Source organism: Oncorhynchus tshawytscha, linkage group LG29 (genome assembly GCF_018296145.1).
Source record: "Oncorhynchus tshawytscha isolate Ot180627B linkage group LG29, Otsh_v2.0, whole genome shotgun sequence".
Lineage (NCBI taxonomy): Eukaryota > Metazoa > Chordata > Actinopteri > Salmoniformes > Salmonidae > Oncorhynchus > Oncorhynchus tshawytscha.
In genome coordinates, this window is record NC_056457.1 from 24940032 (window position 1) to 24959372 (window position 19341).

At 42.3% G+C, this 19341-nt stretch overlaps 2 protein-coding genes across 3 annotated transcripts; one reads left to right on the forward strand and one right to left on the reverse strand.

Annotated features, from left to right (window-relative positions):
* Positions 1–409: 409 nt before the first annotated feature.
* On the reverse strand, positions 410–3083 carry LOC112247554 (diamine acetyltransferase 1-like). The gene is made up of 6 exons (XM_024416364.2): positions 2824–3083; positions 2369–2420; positions 2192–2275; positions 1349–1450; positions 1214–1254; positions 410–874 (listed from the first exon to the last, which is right to left on the reverse strand). The coding sequence occupies exons 1-6, from the start codon at positions 2887–2889 to the stop codon at positions 698–700; spliced, it is 522 nt and encodes a 173-aa protein (XP_024272132.2). The 5' UTR covers positions 2890–3083; the 3' UTR covers positions 410–697.
* Positions 3084–7329: 4246 nt separating this feature from the next.
* Positions 7330–16042, forward strand: LOC112247541 (acyl-coenzyme A thioesterase 9, mitochondrial-like). Of its 2 annotated transcripts, XM_024416345.2 has the most exons (16): positions 7331–7509; positions 8478–8572; positions 8762–8788; positions 9944–9989; positions 10145–10315; positions 10391–10428; positions 10502–10585; positions 10743–10846; positions 10943–11016; positions 11170–11237; positions 11320–11431; positions 12435–12525; positions 12610–12695; positions 13255–13342; positions 13425–13575; positions 13676–16042. In XM_024416345.2, exons 1-16 carry the CDS (start codon positions 7496–7498, stop codon positions 13732–13734), a joined length of 1308 nt encoding a protein of 435 aa, XP_024272113.1. In that variant the 5' UTR covers positions 7331–7495; the 3' UTR covers positions 13735–16042. The 2 variants fall into 2 exon arrangements, with proteins under 2 accessions (XP_024272114.1, XP_024272113.1); XM_024416346.2 differs by lacking the exon at positions 8762–8788 and having other exon boundaries at positions 7330–7509.
* Positions 16043–19341: the final 3299 nt, after the last annotated feature.

Sequence of the window (19341 nt, forward strand, 5' to 3'; positions counted from 1 at the left end):
TGTTTGAACAGTCACTGCAGCAATGCCTGAACAATAGACATCCCACTGATATACATTTCTACACCCCTGGTTTCTGCTAGATCTGACTAGGATGTGTGTGAGCATTGACAGTTTAGTGTCTTTCCAAGGTCAGCGCAGTAACTAAGTGTTCCTCATCATAGACTAACAGACCATACATCCCCCTTTCACAGAGAAGGTATGACAGGAAGAGAAAGACAAGGCTGCATACAAGTGTCTTGATGACATTCTGAATTGACTCCCACGAGGATGAAGGGAGGTAGGGCATATGAAGTGATGCATGTTGGGTAAAGCCCTCCCCTACCATCATGATCCCCAACCTCACCTGCATTGGGGGCCAGGGATTTAATTTCCCCTCTTAGCTCTAGAGAAATCAGTCACCACACAAATGTGCTCTGAAACTTTTAATTACACCAACAAACATTCAAAATAGAGAACGCTAGGAATCCTAAGGTGTTGATTAGCAGAAAAAATACATACTACTACGATGGCTTCAGATAAAATTTAAACGGAACCCTAAATTAAGTTAGTACACATATGATTAGTAATGTTTAATGCCCCTTTTAATAGTAATCTGTCAGTAGTCACACCCCCCCACCCAACTGCTGAAGTGAGAGACGGGTCAATTTAATTAGCCTAAGTCTCTCACTCCCATCTTTCTATGTGTCTTGGGGCCAGCTCACTCTTCGGGGCCGGAGGACATCTTGAGGAGGGAGCTCTTGTCGATCTTGAAGAGTCTCCATCCCTCCTCCAGAGAGAGGTCAGCTGCGCCACGACGCTTGTAGAATTCTATCGACGCCTGGTTGCCCTCGGCGACAATGAAGTGCATGCTGCTGCAGCGAGTCTTGACTGCTGTCTGAGGGGGGAGAGGGGAAGGCAGGTGTTAGCACACATGCATCTGACAGCGAGCCCCCCCCACATCTAAATCAGCATTTCCTGCAAACACCATCTTATACCTACAGCTCTTTTCACCAACACTCATTAATCATTTCAACAGCAATAACCAAAAATGCACAGAAGAACAGAATCAGTCTTTACAAAGAATAACTCACTGGAATGGCTTCAATATGGGATTCTTTTTGAGTCATTGACCTAATTATACAACAGGATTTCTGGCCAGAGCTGTGTAACTGACTTGACAGCTCCCATCTAGTTGTTACCATGTTTGTACAGGGTCATAACTCAAGTTACTCACATGACTGAGGAGCTTGAGGATCTCTGAGCCGATGCCAAACCCTGGTGGATGGATGACAGGAGATTATGGTTACTGGTCAGGTCAGAGAGGAAAGAGAGCGACAGAGTAGGAGAGGAAAATAGTTACTTTGCTTACCCCTGTACTCTTCCATGACAAAGAAGTCTTCCAGGTAAAGCAGCTTGCCGATCCAGGGGTCATAGGTGAAGTAGTACATGGCAAACCCAATCACCACAGGAGCTGGACACAGAAGTAAACCCACACATAAAAACAAGCCCGATGTAATGTAACAGAGCTCGTACCGGAGTTACCCAGGTAGCTAATCTATGGTCAGTTGAGCATTTCCCTAAATGTTTAAGGGTGTTTAGGACTTGGAGGGGCAGAGTTGCGCATATATCCATGGTTAAGATTAACTTGTACTTTCAGCAGTTAACTCAGTCTGGTTGCCAGGGGACTGTAAAGAGGAGATGTTGGTTGTGTTGTGAGAACTGACGAGTGGAGACAGGCTGCTCTGGCTCAGAGAAGCTTCCAACGGAAGTTGGTTAGCGGGTGTGTGTCTGGCCTACATCGGCGTGACATCCACACCATAACAGGAAGTAAGCCTAGACACACAAACCAGCCTTCGCTGAGAGAAATGTGTGAGCGTACAGCAACAATGTTTCAAAGGCGACAACTGTCATATAATTACGTATCACATCATAACTATTGTAAGGAAATGGGTGTGTCTGTATAGAGCAAGGACAGAACATTACTGTATGTCCTGTACAAACTGGGTTAACAGGTTTGATGTATGTATGGCATAGGGGAAGGTACATACTAGGGATTCTCATGGCGCAGAAACATATGCATATGAGAGGCACCATGTCAGTCACACCCATCTGATAGTTTGCTATAATACTTGTATGTCACACTCAGCATATCCAGCCAATCCTCAGACATACAGGTGTGCTCCAGGGGATTATTGGAGATATAGAATCTCACCGTTGTTGCTCTGCTTCTCACTGGGTACTTCCGCCACGATGCAGTGGTAAAATGGATGGTCACCGAATCCGTCCTCGAGCAGATCTGTTAACACAAACGTAAAACAAAAAACGCCTTATAAACTCTGCAGTCACACCGTGCTCGAGACAGAAATGATTAGCTATAATTCACGCTCACCTTTCTCAGTCAGTATCACTTGATCTTCCATGTCTTCATATTTAGCCAGTTCCTGAACAGAAGAAACATTTCAAAATCAAAACCAAAGAGCGGGGCAATAAGGAGAGTTTAAAAGTCTGAGATAACTGACCGGCAACGAAGAGAACAGCATTTAACATTATAACCACATCAAACAGAGAAACTGGCTCGTTGCCAATGTAATAAAGGCAAAGGTACAAAACTACAGCGCGAACTGTGATACCTATTGATATGCAGCAGAAATTGCCGGTATTTATGTCACCTTCAAGACAGACACACACATTTTCGGAGTCTCCCAATGCAGTCAAACAAAAGGGTTTCGACTGGGCTTAGCCTAGCCAGGGCTACAAAATAACAACACAGTACGGTACAACACAGTACAACACACCCACGGGTCAACTCCTTGTCAATGTTTTTTTTGGGGGGGTTAGGCCTACCTTTATGAGTCGCAGTATGTCAGGCACATCTTTGGGTTCAGCTTTTCGCAATTTAAAACGATCCATTTTCTTCTTTTACTCTTTTTCCCTTTTCTCACTAAACCTCTGTATGTGAAGTGAAGCAGGAGAAGTTTCTTCATTCGCGTCCCAGGAGTTTAAACCTCCGCAGTCAGTCTGGGATCCTGACGCCTATGTCGGGAGAGTTTTCATGCAGCAGGGACCTGTCTGGGTCGGATCAGCTGGACTAGATCGTTCTTTGTCTCTCACAAGGGTTTTATAGGGGCTCGTGGGGGTTGGGGCGGTTAACCGGAACTCGGTCATTTTTGGCCAATTGGAACGAGGGATCTAGGAGACGTCACGAGTTTCGCTGTTGTTTTCATTGGATGCTTTCTCCGGTCACGAGATATTGACAACAAATTATAGTTTACTAACTGTATCTAGCCTACTCTGTATTTGAGCACGTTTTTAAATGTAATTACTATAATATAATTACTGTAATATTATAAATAAATTTGTTACATTTCGCAAAGGCCTTGACTACAGTGAAATGTAGTCACGGCCTGCACATTGTTTCCCTTTGTTGGATAAGAGCGTGTGCTACATGACATAAAATGTGAAATGTACATGTGAAATGAAGGACCGGATGTTGTTACTGGATTGTAGCCAATGCAGTTCAGACTTTACTCTCAAGTGTTTGTAAATAAGGGGGTGGAAAGAGTACGAAAATATACTCAAGTAGAAGTAATGTTACTTTAATTACGTTTGACTCAAGTAGAAGTACAATTACTGGTTAAAAAAACGACTAAAGTAAAAATTAATAGTAGCTCATTTAAAAATTAAATATACTATTAACTATTCACTTACTGACTCACTCACTCACTTACCAGAGTTGGAGAGTACTGAAATATCCTACTCAAGTAGAAGAAAAGTTACTGAAAAATATAAGTAATATAAGTACTCAGAAAAGTAAATACATTACTGTAACTAGAGTAGTTGTAATTAACTATGTTACACCTCTGGTAGCAAGTGAGGAATCATAGAATGATAATGAGCCCAGCCCGGAATAGCTCATTGAATGTGGATAACTACTATTTATGACAAAGGCCTCGTGACCCAGGCATAATGAGGAGATTTAGATGGTAATTACAAATGATCTATGTGATGGAGACAATATATGTCTGATGTAACTCTCTAAATTATTGATGATTGATTGCCATTACCATTAATCTATTTATCCTGCTAATGGCCAATATTACTCCTTTTTACATGTATTTATGTACAGTGCATTCAGAAAGTATTCAGACCCTTGACTTTTTCCCCCAAAAATGTATGTTACAGCCTTATTATAAAATTGATTAAATTGTTCCCCCCATCAATCTACACACAATACCCCATAATGACAACACAAAAACAGGTTTTTAGAAATGTTAGCAAATTTATTTTAAAACATTTTTAAAAAGTAAATACCATTTACATAAGTATTCAGACCCTTTTCTCAGTGCTTTGTTGAAGCATCTTTGGCAGCGAGTACAGCCTTGAGTCTTCTTGGGTATGATGCTACAAGCTTGGCACACCTGTCTATGGGGAGTTTCTCCCATTCTTCTCTGCAGATCCTCTCAAGCTCTGCCAGGTTGGATGGGGAGCTTCGCTGCACAACTATTTTCAGGTCTCTCCAGAGATGTTAGAATGGGTTCAAGTTTGGGCTCTGGCTGGGCCACTCAAGGACATTCAGAAACTTGTCCCGAAGCCACTCCTTCATTGTCTTGGCTGTGTGCTTATGTAACAGATGTATATGTACTCTCCATGCATTGTGTTTTCTCAACATAAATCACTTCGGCCAGTGGTCCCAGTTGAGCATCATTTATTTCTGTTGTTAAATGGGAAACAGCACGTTAGTTGTGCAGGGCTTAACGGTATTGATGGCCGTCGATGGCAAAATCCCTTGCATCACATTTTCATACTGGGTGAACAAAATACAAAAATATAATACAAAATATAACATGTGTAAATACCTGTTGATAAATGGGAAACAGCATGTTAGTTGTGCAGGGCTTAACGGTATTGATGGCAAAATCTGTAGCATGAAGACAACTGTGTTAGTAGTGGCTTATGTGACCCTTACATAGGTGTATGCTAGGTAACACACTTATTTACAGCAATCATATGCCAAAGCACATCCCAGAAATCCCCTCAATCCCTAACAGGTACCATATACCCACACATGTATAAATCAGTAACGTACAGCAAACCTGTACACATTGTAAAATAGAAAATAGAAAACAGTATTCAGAACGTGACCTACCCCTTGCATCACATTTTCATACTGGGAAGACCTGACGTTCGCGATCTCCCGCTATCTGCAAGCGGGGCCAATCACAAAACACCTTATTGTCATCAGAGTTGAACTAACCAATAAGAATGCTTGAACATTAAATACACATTTCTTTAGAGGCAAGTGGAAACATAACCAACCCTGTTACACTTAAGGTTGTTGTCCTGTTGGAAGGTGAACCTTCGCCCCAGTCTGATCGTCCTGAGCACTCTGGAGCAGGTTTTCATCAAGGATCTCTCTGTACTTTGCTCCGTTCATCTTTCCCTCGATCCTGACTAGTTTCCTAGTCCCTGCCTCAGAAAAATATCCCCACAGCATGATGCTGCCACCACCATGCTTCACCGTAGGGATGGCGCCAGGTTTCCTCCAGATTTGACGCTTGGCATTCAGGCTTAATAACCTGAACCAGATTACAGGCACTGGTTACATTGAGAAGCTTCCTCTTGAGCAGACAGCTTGATGAAAACCAGTCAACATTCAGGTCCCCAAGAAAGACAGATTTCCACCAGTCTAATGTCCATTGCTCATGTTTCTTGGCCCAAGCAAGTCTCTTCTTCTTATTGGTGTCCTTTAGTAGTGGTTTCTTTGCAGCAATTTGACCATGAAGGCCTGATTCACGCAGTCTCTTCTGAACAGCTGATGTTGAGCTGTATCTATTGCTTCAACTCTGTGAAGCATTTATTTGGGCTGCAATTTCTGTCGCTGGTAAGTCTAATGAACTGATCCTCTGCAGCAGAGGTAACTCTGGGGCTTCCTTTCCTGTGGTGGTCCTCATGAGAGCCAGTTTCATCATAGCACTTGATGTTTTTTGTGACTGCACTTGAAGAAACTTTCAGAGCTCTTGAAATTTTCTGGATTGACTGACCTTCATGTCTTAAAGTAATGATGGAGTGTTGTTTTTCTTTGCTTATTTGAGCTGTTCTTGCCATAATATCAACAAAGATTTTTTTTAAATGCAGTTTGAGACCATGTGCTAGAGATAGGGGTGGGGCTAGTGGGCAGGAGGGGTGTAGTGATGTTTGTATGATGTAGTCATTTGTATGTTTTGTATTGTTTCTAAAAATACATCTTGGAAACATACAGTACCAGTCAAAAGTTTGGACACGCGTACTCAAAGAAAAACGTTAAAAGTTCTTGAAATATTCCGGATTGACTGACCTTCATGTCTTAACGTAGTGATGGACTGTTGCTTCTCTTTGCTTGTTTGAGCTGTTCTTGCCCTCATATGGACTTGGTCTTTTACCAAATATCTTGTGTATACCACCCCTACCTTGTCACAAAACAACTGATCGGCTCAAACGCATTAAGAAGTTCCACAAATTAACTTTTAGCAAGGCACACCTGTTAATTGAAATGCATTCCAGGTGACTACCTCATGGAGCTGGTTTAGAGAATTCCAAAAGTGTGCAAAGCTGTCATCAAGGCAAAGGGTGGCTACTTTTGGTTACTACATGATTCCATATGTGTTATTTCATAGTTTGGATGTCTTCACTATTATTCTACAATGTATAAAATAGTAAAAATAAAGAAAAACCCTTGAATGAGTACGTGTGTCAAAACTTTTGACTGGTACTGCAGATACTGACTGCTAGCCTATAGCAACGCCCCAAAATTATAGGCTTTAGATGAAGCAGGTGAACCTTCAGCCACCGTACTTCAATAACACTTGACATGAGATCTATCTCTAAGCATTACTGGGATATGGTTCTGAATAAATATAGCAACACTTTCCCCATAAGCATTCCTGTCTCTTCTATATGCTCCCGAGTGGAGCAGCCGTCTCAGTGCTAGAAGCGTAACTACAGACACCCTGGTTCAAATCCAGGCTGTATCACAACGGGCCGTGATTGGGGGTCCTATATGGCGGTGCACAATTGGCCCAGCGTCCGGGTTTGGCCGGTGTAGGCGTCATTATGAATAAGAATTTGTTTTTATCTGACTTGCCTAGTTGAATAAAGATTCAATATAGATGTTATATCATTTTATTGCTACTGTTCTATAATGAATGGAATTATCTAAGTGAGTCTCAATGATGGCTAATATGTGAATGTTATATAACCTAGAAATGCCTCATGAGCTTTAAATTCAACAGTGGTACCCTATCACAATACACGAATTTGAGATTGCTTATAAACCGTGCATTATATTCCCCAAATAATTGCGCACTTATTTATAACATTACGGTATGCACCGGCAGGCCAAATGTCCAAGGAAGTACACTTTTCAGTGCTGCCACTTTTTTCAAAATTTGCTTCATCTGTCCTCTCTTTTCAGAGTTGTATTTTGGTATTTAGCTAGCTAACTTCTCAAGCGTCAAGCAAATAAACGATACACACGGACATGTTGTTGCCGAGGTATGGGGTGGAGAAGAGTTAAACCAGTCGATTTGACAGAAAAGCTAACTATGGTATTTTGTGTAGTAACGTTAGCTAGCTAAGGCTATTGGCCGACGTTGGTTTCTAGCTAAGCAAGCAGTGATTTTAGTTTGCGGCCTACCTTTACCACTCGCAGTATGTCAATCACATCTTTGGGTTCTGCTTTCCGTGTTTAAAAATGTGCCATTTTCTTTTAGGTTAATAAGAGTCAAACAGACGATTTGACAGAACATTTAGCTAGTTAGCCTGGCTACGTAGCTAACGTTAGCTACCTGCTGGTTCTATTTCAATCAAGTCCAAACCTAAATATATTGTTAGATACATTGCTGAGGCGCTTTTTCATCCTAGTTCTGGGTGAGCCAGCTCACGTGTTTAACAAAAGACGTGTTTTTACTGTCATAAATATATTAGAGGCTTCGTTCCACCCCCCTGGCTAAATACTTAGCTATGTAAAGGGAAAGTGGGATACCTAGTCAACTGTCCAACTGAAAGTTTAACTGAAATGTTTCTTCCGCATTTAACCCAACCCCTCTGAATCACAGAGGCTGCCTTAATTGACATCCATGTCTTCGGCGCCCGGGGAACAGTGGGTTAACGTCCTTGCTCAGACTGACAGATTTTTACCTTGTCAGCTCGGTTAAGTTACTGGCCTAACGATCTAACCACTAGGCTGCTATAGACTGTTAAGTCTGTCTAGTTACTAGCTACGACTGTAACCTAACGTTACTGTAAAACTGTAAAATTATGTTTGTTGACGGCAACACCCAGAGTATTGAGATGCACCCTCTGACTGACCAGTGGGCTATGTGCCAGGGACTTGACAGACATCTGGGATTCCCATACACGTCTATTAATGGGTTTACGGGACAGGGGTGTTGCAATTGGAACTGAGTTAGAATGTTGTGGGCTTGTTGTGTTGACATTTCAGTGTTACTTCCATTCCACAGGTTCCGTTTTCTAAGATCGGTGGCATCTCTGACAACGAGGGCGTTCTCCCTGGGCCCTGTGTCTCTGCAGGGGAAGGCCCCGGACATGTCTGAGGGTAAGGCCATACCCACCTTACTGACTGACTGATTATGTGTTTGATATATTGGTTGGTTGATTGATTAGCTGCCTCACTCAGTGTTATGAACCTAACGTGAACTACTTGTGAGGTATGATGGCAAGACATTGAGTCTCAATCCAGTCTCCTTTTGTTACCTCTGACCCATGACTTGTCTTGTCTCCACAGGGAATGCTCACTTGCTAGTGTCAAATGGTGTGTTGGTAAACAAACCTGAATCCTAACTGTATAAGCACTTTCTTAATTCTGTTTTAATTCAACATAAATCTGCCTGCATGTAGCTTAGCTAACTGTCTCTCAAGCACACTGTCTTGCGCACAAACTCTCACACACCGTCAATCTCTCTTGTGATATCCAGCACCCTGTCACTTTCTGTTGTTAAATCCAGCAGCCTTCTGTGTTCTGTGTTGAGCTGGCCTGGTTGTACGGGCTTGTTACCCTCTTCCATTTTCTACAGACTGAACTGTGAATGCATCCCTGGCCTGTGGCAGTGGCTAGCTCTTCTTACAGATGCTGCAACCCTCCTGTAGTATATTTTAGTAGACAGACCTTTAATGTTCTCTATACAAACTTGCATTATGTACTGTATCTACACTACTGTATGTTCCTCAGAGATGGACCCATGTTTTGAGGTGGCTTCTGTCTTGGTGATTTTAAGGCTATCCCTCTCTCAAGCGTCTTATTTCATATTGGTACATATCGTCTCAACATTATGACAACACAGCGACTCCAGTCAGGTGGGCCACAAACTAATGGGCAAATCTCAAATTACACTGTATTAACTTGTCAGTACTGATTTCTCCCCATTGCACACATACCCTCAGGCTGCAGTACAGAGCCACTGTGGTTCCATGTGCCAGCTGGAACAACAGTAGAACTGATGTAAAGTATCCCATCCAGACCTCTCTACTCTCTGGAGCTTGCTGCTGTCATTCTGTCTGAGATCATATGTTTCCCGTTGTATTTTGATTGATTAGGATTCATTTTATTTTAGTGTCATACACCTATTGGTGCCCAGCCCACATTGGCTAAGAAAGTATTATTTCTTGAAGTAATATGTGCAAAAAAACACAAAATTAAATTTCGCAATTTACCATTTTGTCACATTATATAAACACATTTCTCCTTTTCCCCCAGGCTTTAAAAATAAATTGAGCAATATTAAATACCGTAGCGCTGCTCTAAACTCTTCCACCACAGCGCACTCAACCAAGCCTTCTCATCAAATACGCCCTGTCTGCAAAATAATTCATTCCTGTGCTCGTCATTTAACCAGAATATTCTGTTCTGAGATCAGTGTCAGTACACACAAACACTGAGAGCTGAACAACTGTGTGGATTGTTTTTCAGTGCGCAACCGGCTGAGGGAGATTGTGGGAGCGTCCACTAACTGGAGGTACAATAACAGAACCAGTATACCTATTTTGTATTGAGATACTGATACCACGACAAGGAAGACCTGTGTTGACTGTTAGATATGTTCATGACTTTGTTAAACTCACAACTCATTCCTGATGAATCTCTTTCCCTATCTCTCCTCCCATCCTGTAGGGACCACCAGCAGGCGTTAGCTGACCGTTTGTCGTTGTCCAATCAGCTGGCTGGTTCTCAAGATGAGCTTCCTGTCCGCAGGATGAAGGACAGCTACATAGAGGTCCACCTTCCCCTGGGCACAGACCCTACCCTTAGAGAGAAATACCTTAACTACCACAAAGGTGTCAGGTAACACATGCTCACAAACACATGCTCACACACACACACCCTTTCCCCCCTCTCAGTCTGGTTTCTCTATTCCAGGTTTGGCCGTATCCTGGAGGATCTGGACAGTCTAGCAGGTATGACATCATCACCTCAACCACAATGCACACTGGTACATGTTATTACAGTATTATTTCTCTCTCTCCTCAGTGTTGATCTGTTACTCTCACACCCATAACAAGGCACTTCAGAGATCTCCTCTGTCCATCGTCACTGCCCTGGTGGACAAGATAGGTATGACACAACAATGCTGATACAACACCAGGATGTACTGCGTAGACCAGGGTTTCTCAAGTCTAATCCTGGGACACTTTTCCCAGTATCATTGAATAGTTTGTTGCTGTTGCATTCTGGTAGGTGTGGTTTATTTTCCCTGTATGTGATGTCACAGACATGAGGAAACAAGTCATACACCCTGACTGTGACATCAAGTTCACTGGTCACGTGACCTGGGTGGGGAAGACCTCCATCGAAGCCAAGATGCACATGTCTCAGGTACAGGTACACACACACACACACACACACACACACACACACACACACACACACTAATGTCCACAATGGTGATGTTATGTCTCTGTGTATGTATAGTACCATGATGGGGCCTACACTCCAGTTCTGGATGCTACGTTTGTTATGGTGGCCAGAGACCCTGAGAACAAGAGGTATACAACAACTATCCATCCGTCACCCCAACCATCCATCCGTCATTCCAGCCATCCATCCATCTATAGTATCCAACCATTATTAACTGTCTCTATTACTCTGTCTGTCTCTCTGTTTATCTATCTGTCTGGCTCTCTCTGTTTGTCTGTCAGGGCAGCGTTTGTTAATCCTCTGAAACCAGAGGGGCCTGAAGAGGAGGAACTGTTTCAGCAGGGAGAGAGTAAGACACATTACATGTGTTTATATATATATATATATTACTGTGTTTGTTTCTATTATTGACTGTGTGTGTGTCCTGCCAGTCAATAAGACGCGTCGTATAGAGCTGAGTACAGCGTCTCTACTGAAGGTGGCCCCTACTGCTGAGGAGAGGAAGATCGTACACAGCCTGTTCCTCAACACCCTGGACACCAAGTATGACACAAATGCACACACACACACGCGTCAGTAAAATGATGACGTGAACAATTAGCAACTTTACTTCCATAAAGTATTTTTCAATCACAATTATCATTTTTAGAACAAATATCACCATAAAGGACTTATTGGGAGTCATATCCTGTCATATCAAATTGTTGTCACATTGATGTTCCCTGTAAAATGAGAGAAGTTCACTGAAGGTGTCGATCTTAATTGACTTCATAATTTTGAGACGATATGAAACAAGACACTTGAGAGAGGTGCACCCCTTGAACGAACACAATTATTTCTCTCGATGCACCATCTTGTTTTCAAGAGTGTCACAAAAAATGAAATGTATGTATGTATGTATGTATGTATGTGTGTATATATATATATATTATATTATATACATACATGCATACATACATGCATACATACATACATGCATACATACAGACATACAGTCAGTCAGTCAGTCAGTCAGTCGGGCAAAAAAGTATTTAGCCAGCCACCAATTGTGCAAGTTCTCCCACTTAAAAAGATGAGAGAGGCCTGTAATTTTCATCATAGGTACACTTCAACTATGACAGACAAAATGAGAGAAAAAAAAACAGAAAATCACATTGTAGGATTTTTAATTAATTAATTTGCAAATTATGGTGGAAAATAAGTATTTGGTCAATAACAAAAGTTTATCTCAATACTTTGTTATATACCCTTTGTTGGCAATTACAGAGGTCAAATGTTTTCTGTAAGTCTTCACAAGTCTTCACAAGGTTTTCACACACTGTTGCTGCTATTTTGGCCCATTCCTCCATGCAGATCTCCTCTAGAGCAGCGAGGTTTTGGGGCTGTTGCTGGGCAACACAGACTTTCAACTCCCTCCAAAGATTTTCTGTCCGAATATGAATGTTACATCTTAATTATGACAAATAATTAATTATGACACATATAATCCAGGAAAACCTTTTTGTGAGTGATGGTGTGTGTGTGTGTGTGTGTGTGTGTTTGGTAGGACAGTGAGTTTCCGTAGCAGAGTTCTGCCTCCTAACTCCGTATGGATGGAGGACGCCAAAGTCAAAGGATTGGAGATCTGCCATCCACAGGTTAGAGAGAGGGAGGGAGGGAGGGAGCGAGATTTACAACCTGAAACTTTTCTAATTTGTGCTGACTAAGATGTGTGTTTTCAGGAGAGGAATATCTTTAACAGGATCTTTGGAGGGTTTCTGATGAGGAAAGCTTACGAGTTGGGCTGGGCTAACGCATGTGCCTACGGGTGAGTGAGTGAGCAAGTCTGTTCCCAGCAAACCAAGACCATTCTCAGTTACAGTGCGATGTTGTAACATGAAACATTTACCATAAACACACCTCAGAAATGATGTCTGTATTTAATGAAATTGGTTATGAGAAAATATTACAGGAATGTCCTATTAATGTTGATGGTTATGTTATTCAAAATTCCCATAACAACAAGCAAGGAGCGTTCCCACAAGACTCATAAAGTTATAGTGTGATGTTGTAACATACATAATTGGTCCCGGGTGGCTCAGATGGTAGAGTATGGCACTTGCAACGCCAAGTTCGATTCACACTGGGGAACATTACAAATGAAAATGTATGCACTCACTACTGTAAGTCACTCTGAATAAGAGCGTCTACTAAATGACTCAAATGTAAATGTAAATTTATCCAATAACATTCCCTGAACATTCACAGAACCAATTTTGACTTGCTAGATTGTGTGTGTTTGTTAGAGAAGATATACATTTGTCCCGGTGCACCACATACACCTGTACATCCTCATTGTGTGTGTATTCCTCCCTCCCTCCCTCCAGGGGGTGTCGGCCTAACCTGGTTGCCGTGGACGATATCCTCTTTCAGAAGCCTGTAGAGATTGGCTCCTTGTTACTGCTCTCATCACAGGTGTGTGTGTGTGCATATGCATTGGTGTGTTGTTTGATCTGCTCCAGTTTCAGTGCTGACATGTCCTTCTCTGTGTCTCCAGGTGTGTTACACAGAGGGGAACTACATCCAGGTCAGAGTTCATACAGAGGTTCTTGACCCCCTGACCCGGCATCACAACACCACTAACGTCTTCCACTTCACCTTCGTCACAGACAAAGACGTCCCCAACATAGTACCGCAGAGCTACGGAGGTACTCTTACGTTTGTGACAACACAAAGAGGTTCAAGTTAACGTCTATTGATTCCACACAGTCTAACATTGGTCTCATGTGTGTCTGTCTGTCTCTATAGAGTCCATGTTGTACCTGGATGGGAAGAGACACTTTAACCAGACCCTGGAGTCTCAGTGAGACAAGATGAACCCTGACCCAACACAACAACTGCCTGCCAAAGCCCTAGTGTCCAGCCACCCCAACCGCCATCCTTACTTTACGCTGTGTGTGTGTGTATTTGCATGAACAATATGTCTTCATTTGTTTCTCACTATGTACTATATACACTTAGTGACAGTTTATTACGTACACCCATCTAGTATCGGGTCGGACCCACCTCTGCCTCCAGAACAGCCTGAGTTCTTCAGGGCATGGAAACGTTTCTCAATTGGTATCAAGGGAACTAACGTGTGCCAGGAAAACATTCCACACACCATTACACTTTGCAACCAGCCTGTACTGTTGACACCAGGCCGGATGGGTCCATGGAATCATGCTGCTCACGCCAAATTCTGACTCTACCATCAATGTTTTTCCACTCCTCAATTGTTCAGTGTTATTGATCTTGTGCCCATTGGAGCCGCTTCTTCTTGTTTTTAGTTGAAAGGAGTGGAACCTGGTGTGGTCATCTGCTGTAGTAGCCCACCTGTGACAAGGACCGCCAAGTTGTGCGTTCCAAGATGCCGTTCTGCAGACCAATGTTGTACTGCGTCGTTATTTTCCTGTTTGTGGCCCGCTTGTTAGAGTCTTGCCATTCTCCTTTGACCTCTCAACGAGGTGGTTTCACCCACGGGACTGCTGCTGACTGGATGTTTTTTTGTTTGTCGCACCATTCTCAGGAAACCCTAGGCAATGTCGTGCATGGAAAGCCCAGGAGGCCGCAGTTTCTGAGATACTGGAACCGGAGCGCCTGGCACTGACAAGTTTTGCCCATTCTAATGTTCAATCGAAACAGTAGCGGGATGCCTGTTTGCCTGCTTTATATAGCAAGCCTCACACGGTACAAACGCTTACTTCAAATAGCGCTCCTTAAGCCACGCCCCAGTGGGCAGAGCTCAGCATGTTGCACAGGGACACAGTTATTATAAAAAGGAATATGATAAAAAAAGACTCACTTTACTATGGGTCCGCTGTGGTTCTGTGTAGCAGTTAATTTCGTCTTTAACATTAGGTCAAAAATATTTGAGTAGTGAACAGGAAAACAATGAGTCCCAGACAATTCACAATAGAACATACCAGGGGGGGGCATCGTTTACTGCCTAAATTATTGGGATCATCTGGTTACCATCTGCGTTTGGAATACATTAGAAATACAGATACAGGATAATTAAATGACGTTTTCTTTGAAAAGATGGGTTTGGTTGAGAATAGAACATTCTGTTTTCTGCCTGGAGTGTCGCGCTGTTTGGCCCAATTTGCTCTACTATTTTTACTGCCAATGGCATTAAAACAAAGCATGGATGTCCATGTATACTGATGATTCAACCATATATGTACGTATCAGCAACCACAGCTAATGAAGTCACTGAAACCCTTAACAAAGAGTTGCAGTCTGTTTTGGAATGGGTGGCCAGTTATAAACTGGTCCTGAACATCTCTAAAACTAAGAGCATTGTATTTGTTACAAATCATTCCATAAGTTCTAGACCTCAGCTGAATCTGGTAATGAATGGTATGGCTGTTGAACAAGTTGAGGAGACTAAATGACTTGGTGTTACCATAGATTGTAAACCGTCGTGGTCAAAAGATATATTCAATGGTTGTAAAGATAAAGGGAGGTCTGTCCGTAATAAAGATAACTGCTTTTTTGAAACCGCAATCCACAAAGCAAGTCCTGCAGGCCCTAGTTTAATCTTATTGTCATTATTGTCCATTTATATGATCAAGTGCTGCAAAGAAAGACCTAGTTCAGATGCAGCTGGCCCAGAACAGAGCGCGGCACGTCTTGCTTCATTGTAATCCGAGGGCAAAGATTAATATTATGCATGCCAGTCTTTCTTGGCTGAGAGTTGAAGATAGTTTGAGAAACATTAATTTGTTGGAAATTCCAAATTGTTTGCGTAGTCAACTTACACATATTTACCCCACCAGATATGCCACCAGGGGTGTTTTCACAGTGCCCAGGTCCAGAACAAATTCAAGTAAGCATACATCATTATACAGAGACATGAGTGCATGGAACTCCCTTCCATCTTATATAGTGCAAGTGAACAGCAAAGTTGTTTTCAAAAAACAAAACAACCCCTGACGGCACACGCCCCCCCATGTAACCTTGTTGTGTGCATGTACTGACATGTATGTGGAACTGATAGATGCACACACACTACATGTTAATGTATGTTGTCTTTTGTCGGTTAATGGGGATTCTAATAAATCAAATATCCATCACTTTCCTTTAGTTAATCAAATGAAGAGGAGAGGCTGTGACTATAATTGATGCAGTAAATTACTTTTCCTGTCAATTACTTTATTTGATCAAACGTTCATTGTGTAGGTGTGTGTCCCTTTTTGAAGGTTTAATTCAACTTTAATTCAGCCAAGAAATCCATATTTTAATTGATGGAATATTCAGACTGAACAGTCATGTTCCAATGAGATGAATTAGTTGCATTGCAGTTGTGTGGTGTTGTTTCCATTCAGCCCCATCTAGCCTTGGTATGGAATAACTCATAACTGACAAGTACCTCCGCCTGAGGAAATCCTTGGGGAAAGAAGTCACACTTCCAGTTTGCACAAATCTTTATTTAACTTGTAATACAGACCCTATAAAAGCATACAATTAAGACATTGTTAGATTTAATGTATCTTAATTGAAAATTAAAGCAGTCTTCCTTAATTCCCATTTCAATAAAGAAAGTGCAATACCAGTATTAATGGCCAGCAGGCTCAGACAATATCCATAATGACTATAGACAAAGTAAAAAACACTGGTCAGAGGGCTTTTCATAAAGACGAAATGGTAATTAATGATATTCAAGTTTCTGGGTGTGTGGGGAGTGAGTGAAAAACCAGTGGCAGCAGAAACAGGCAGGTAGTAGGTAGAGGGAGACAGTGGCGGTTCTAGACCATTTCAACGGGGGGGCAAGCTGGGGCCAGATGTACTGTTAGAGGGGCCAGTTACATTAGAGTTATTGTTGTCATATCGTTTTCTTCACTGCATTGCAGGCAAAAGACCATGTTCATAATCATCATTGCTGCCATTGTCTAATAACGGAACGATAGCAAAAAATAGTTATGTAAAAATTATTTCATACTCCACATTTAGGGGGTCCAAAATTGTGACTCTATTCGCCTTTATTCCATTCAGACCGTAGAGGACCAAACTACATCTCCCATAATGCAACGCCAGCACGGGTCGGCAGCTCAGCTAACCGTCTACATCACAGAAAGGCATGCTATGGACTTCTACAAAGTTGTAATCTGCAACACATCCATTTATCTCTGTGTTTTCTCAGACTGAGGAGAACGGGAGCTACGGGTAGTACCAGGGCGTTAGTAGGTGTCAAGCACCCAGATGAAATAAAATATTTAATGAAACAAAATCCGAAGATGTTAACATCATTCAGCTACTGTAGCCGCCTACCTAACATCAACAGGCAGCACCAGTAGCGCAACAATTTAAAATAGACACAAAAGTAAAGTTCCTGGCGATCATAGCGATCTGACTCCCCCTTCTGTCTGAACTTGGAATATTCCTGTTAGCGGGCTTGGGCCACTGACCCTCAACCTGGTTGTTCTGCGTTGTGTACTCATTCTAATAATATGAAGTTTGATGGAATAACCATTTTAACTCTACTACATACATATTTTACATTGTAATACACTACCCCTACATGACGTTGTGTGCTGGAGCTATGGGTTTATTTTTCCACTGTCACTAGGCCTACACATTCACACGCGAACCGAATGGGGGATGCATAGCTACTTTTCACTGAAGAAGGTAACCAGGTACAACATAAAACTTCGATCGAAGACCTTAAAACCATGCCTGTGTAACGGATGTGAAACGGCTAGCTTAGTTAGCGGTGCGCGCTAAATAGTGTTTCAATTGGTGACGTCACTTGCTCTGAGACCTTGAAGTAGTAGTTCCCCTTGCTCTGCAAGGGCCACGGCTTTTGTGGAGCGATGGGTAACGATGCTTCGTGGGTGACTGTTGTTGATGTGTGCAGAGGGTCCCTGGTTCGTGCCCGGGTATGGGCGAGGGGACGGTCCAAAGTTATACTGTTACACCTGACGAGACCAATGAAATCATTGACGCTGGGCCAATCACGGCCGGTTGTTATACAGCTCGGGATCGAACCAGGGTCTGTAGTGACACTTCTAACACAGATGTAGTGCCTTTGACTGCTGCACCACTCAGGAGGCCTTAATGTAACTAACTGTATGTTTATTTTTATACATTTTATTTAACCTTTATTTAACCAGGTAGGCCAGTTGAGGACAAATTCTCATTTACAACTGCGATCTGGCCAAGATAAAGCAAAGCAGTGTGACACAAACAACAGAGTTACACATGGAATAAACAAACGTACAGTCAATAACACAATAGAAAAGTCTATAAACAGTCTGTGCAAATGAGGTAAGATTAGGGAGGTAAGGCAATAAATAGGCCGTAGTGGCGACGTAATTACAATTTAGCAATTAAACAATGGAGTGATAGATGTGCAGAAGATGAATGTGCAAGTAGAGATACTGGGGTGCAAAAAACAAAAACAATATGGGGTTGAGGTAGTTGGATGGGCTATGTACAGGTGCAATGATCAGTGAGCTGGAGGAATTGGCTTTGGGGTTGACCAGTTAAATATACCTGCTGGAGCGCATGCTACAGGTGGGTACTGCTATGGTGTCCAGTGAGCTGAGATAAGGCAGGGCTTTACCTAGCAAAGACTTATAGATGACCTGGAGCCAGTGGGTTTGGTGATGAATATGAAGCGAGGGCCAGCCAACGAGAGCATACATTTCGCAGTGGTGCTCTCCCTCCACAAGCAACCACATCCTCTTCTCCTGTTCAACTCATTTGCCGCCACACTGAAAAGGACTGTACATGTGCCCATCTTATTGCAACGTGATCCATCCAAGGCCTCAGCTGGATGCCTAAAATGTGAGAAATGTAAACAAGATGCTACAGTAGTATGTGTGTGTGTGGATGGAGTTCCAAGAAAAGACATAAGATGGCAAAGGAGATGAGTGAGAGCATACAGTTTTAAAATAAAGACCCCATGGGATCTAAAATGAGTGTGGGGTGCCCTCGTGTCCCATTTTTGTCCGTTTGAGGATACTACAGGCACCTCTGGTGGAGATTCTTGGAATACTGCTATTTAATTCTGAGCAGAGGTTGACGAAAACCTTCAAAGGTGCTGGTGCTATGTTGCGTGTTATCTTGAGTACCAGGCAGATGTTTGAGTACAGAATGAAATGGTGTAAACTTTTAACAGGCTAAACTTGTTGAGTACACTCTTTGAGAAAGGGGTTCCAACAGGGTTCTTTGGCTGTCACCAAAGGAGAACACTTTTTAGGTCCAAGTAGAAGTATTTTTGGTTCCTTGTAGAACCCTCTGTGGAATGGAGCCCAAAAGGGTTCTACATAAACACAGAAGGGGTTCTACCTGGAACCAAAAAGGTTAAGGTTCTCCTATGGGGACAGTGGAAGAATCCTTTTAGTTTGTAGATAGCATCTTTTTTATCTGAGTGTAGGCCTATATTGCAGTGGTGGTTCTGTGTTTTTCTGTAAAAAAATAAAATAATA